The sequence below is a fragment of the Neophocaena asiaeorientalis genome, unplaced genomic scaffold, assembly GCF_003031525.2.
Source record: "Neophocaena asiaeorientalis asiaeorientalis breed wild unplaced genomic scaffold, Neophocaena_asiaeorientalis_V1.1 scaffold327, whole genome shotgun sequence".
Classification (NCBI taxonomy): Eukaryota; Metazoa; Chordata; class Mammalia; order Artiodactyla; family Phocoenidae; genus Neophocaena; species Neophocaena asiaeorientalis.
In genome coordinates, this window is record NW_020174560.1 from 4182349 (window position 1) to 4184304 (window position 1956).

The following is a 1956-nucleotide window of genomic DNA, read 5'->3' on the forward strand; positions in this document are numbered from 1 at the left end:
AAAAAAAAAGACTGACAGACAGAGGACCCCACGCCCAGCCACAAATTCCCCACTGCCTGTTCCTTCTCTGAAAGGCCTGGGACAGCCTTGCCCAGAACCACGCCGTTCCCCGGCGCCCCACCTTTCCCGCCGCTCCTTGTAGGCTTTGTCCACTAGCCGCTTGGCCTCCTCCATGCAGGTCAGCACCACCGAGGTCTCCACTTCCCCCAGGACAGCTGCCCAGAACAGGGGTCACGAGGTAAGGAATGGGCCCAAAGCCCCCATCAGGCCCTAGAGCCCGGGTGGCTTACACTGAGGAAAGGCATCCCGGGGACTCAGAACCTCCCCCAGCACACCACCTTTTCCCTTCCTTCTGAACTGTTACCTGGAGCGGCACCCTCAGAAGGCTGGGGCATGGCTAGAATGACCAGGAATCCTGCTAGGCCCAGGGGCAGCTTCATCTCTGCAGCAAGACCCCAAGCCCAGTAAGTGTCCAAAGCCCACAGGGCATTTAGGGAGAAGAGAGCCCCATGTCCCTCTCCTCCCAGGCCCCTCACTCCCACCTTCACCCCCCAGTGCCCCCTCAGTGGGTTCTGCCAACAGACGGAGTCCAGGACCCTACCTCCAAAGTTCCCGTGCTCCAGCTGACATTGACATCACCTCTTAGCTAAATCTGGGCTTTTATGTCCTCCAAGCTGGGGGAGGGGCAGGGCAGATGAGGCCCGCCCCTGGAGACTGAACTCTCTCTCCTCCCCGCCTGGGCCCGGGGTGCTTAGAAAGAGTTCTCTGATATGGGTGACATGGGCAGGAGAGGAGGGACCAGAACTGTCTCCAGCCTTTGAACTTAGCACCCCCAGAGTTTCTCAGCTCCCCGTTGTGTGCCTAGACCAGTTCTGTCCCCAGGGGGCGCAGACAACTAACCGCACCCCCTCCAAAATTCTGGTTCAACTGAGTATCCAAGGTTCCTTTGAAAGGGACAAAAGTTAGGAACTGACAACCTAAGGAATTATGGGAAACAGAAGGTGAAGGAGACGCCTGGAGTGATGATGGCCCGATCTGCCCCAGGGCACCTTGCCCCACCCCCAACAGTAACCTGACCCCTGTGGCCAACCTTGATGGGCAGCCCTCCATTCTTGGAGAAGGCTAAAGGGACAGGAAATCTGGCTGGGGACCGTTGGGCTTCACAGGAAAGAAGACCCTGGGGGCCATGGGCTGAGGACCAAGGTTAACTTCCTCTGTCCCTCTCTTCATCCCCTTTCCTCTTGGCTTTTGGTAGGGGGCTGTCTCCAACATCCCCACCATCTGCCCCCAGATTTCAGGAACCAGGAGAGAAGCGAGCTGGTTGTGGTTAGTGGTCAGTTGGGTGACACAGCCCAGTGCCTCCCAGGGACAAGATCATTGTCGTTAGGATTTGCATTAAACTTTTGAAATAGAAGAGGGAGAAGCCCTGGGGAAGACTGGCAAAGGGACTGCCATTCCGCAGCAGGAAAGGTACCCTACGACTAATGACTGTGTCTGTCCACCTCCCTGTGCCCTCGTCAGACGTGCCAGCCGTGGCCCCCATGTCCTGTTTGGTCTACCCACACCTCCTACCTTCAGATACCCTCCTGCATTCACTCTCGCCTTCTGTGCCCAGACCACATCTTGGCCAAGGAACAAGGGACAGAGACATCTTCCCAATGTGCCCAGTGATCCTGTCATCTGCCAGGAAGCAGAGTCCAGGGGCCCATGAGAGAGGAGGGCATTCTTCCAGCCTTGTTCTGCCAGGTACTTGCTATGGGTGAACTTGGACGAATGGCTCTTTGTGAATCAGGTTCTAGAATTTTATAGGCTTTTGAAAATACTTTTTTTTTCATCCTGTAAGTAACATATATTTCCATACATGAAATGTTATAGAATAAGTAAATAAAATATTTACAATCAGGTGAGGTTACGTGTAATTTTTTTTCTCTCCAGGTTTGCCATCTTTCACATAAA

The 1956-nt window shown here is 54.7% G+C and overlaps 1 protein-coding gene across 1 annotated transcript in view; it reads right to left on the reverse strand.

Annotated features, from left to right (window-relative positions):
* MPO (myeloperoxidase) overlaps nucleotides 1–626 on the reverse strand; it is a 9884-nt gene extending 9258 nt beyond the window's left edge. The window contains exons 1-3 of the mRNA XM_024757615.1: nucleotides 602–626; nucleotides 365–442; nucleotides 122–215 (exon numbers count right to left, since the gene is read on the reverse strand). Of these exons, the coding sequence (XP_024613383.1) occupies nucleotides 122–215; nucleotides 365–440 (170 nt within the window). The 5' untranslated portion in view covers nucleotides 441–442; nucleotides 602–626. The remainder of the gene's footprint in view (nucleotides 1–121; nucleotides 216–364; nucleotides 443–601) is intronic.
* Nucleotides 627–1956: the final 1330 nt, after the last annotated feature.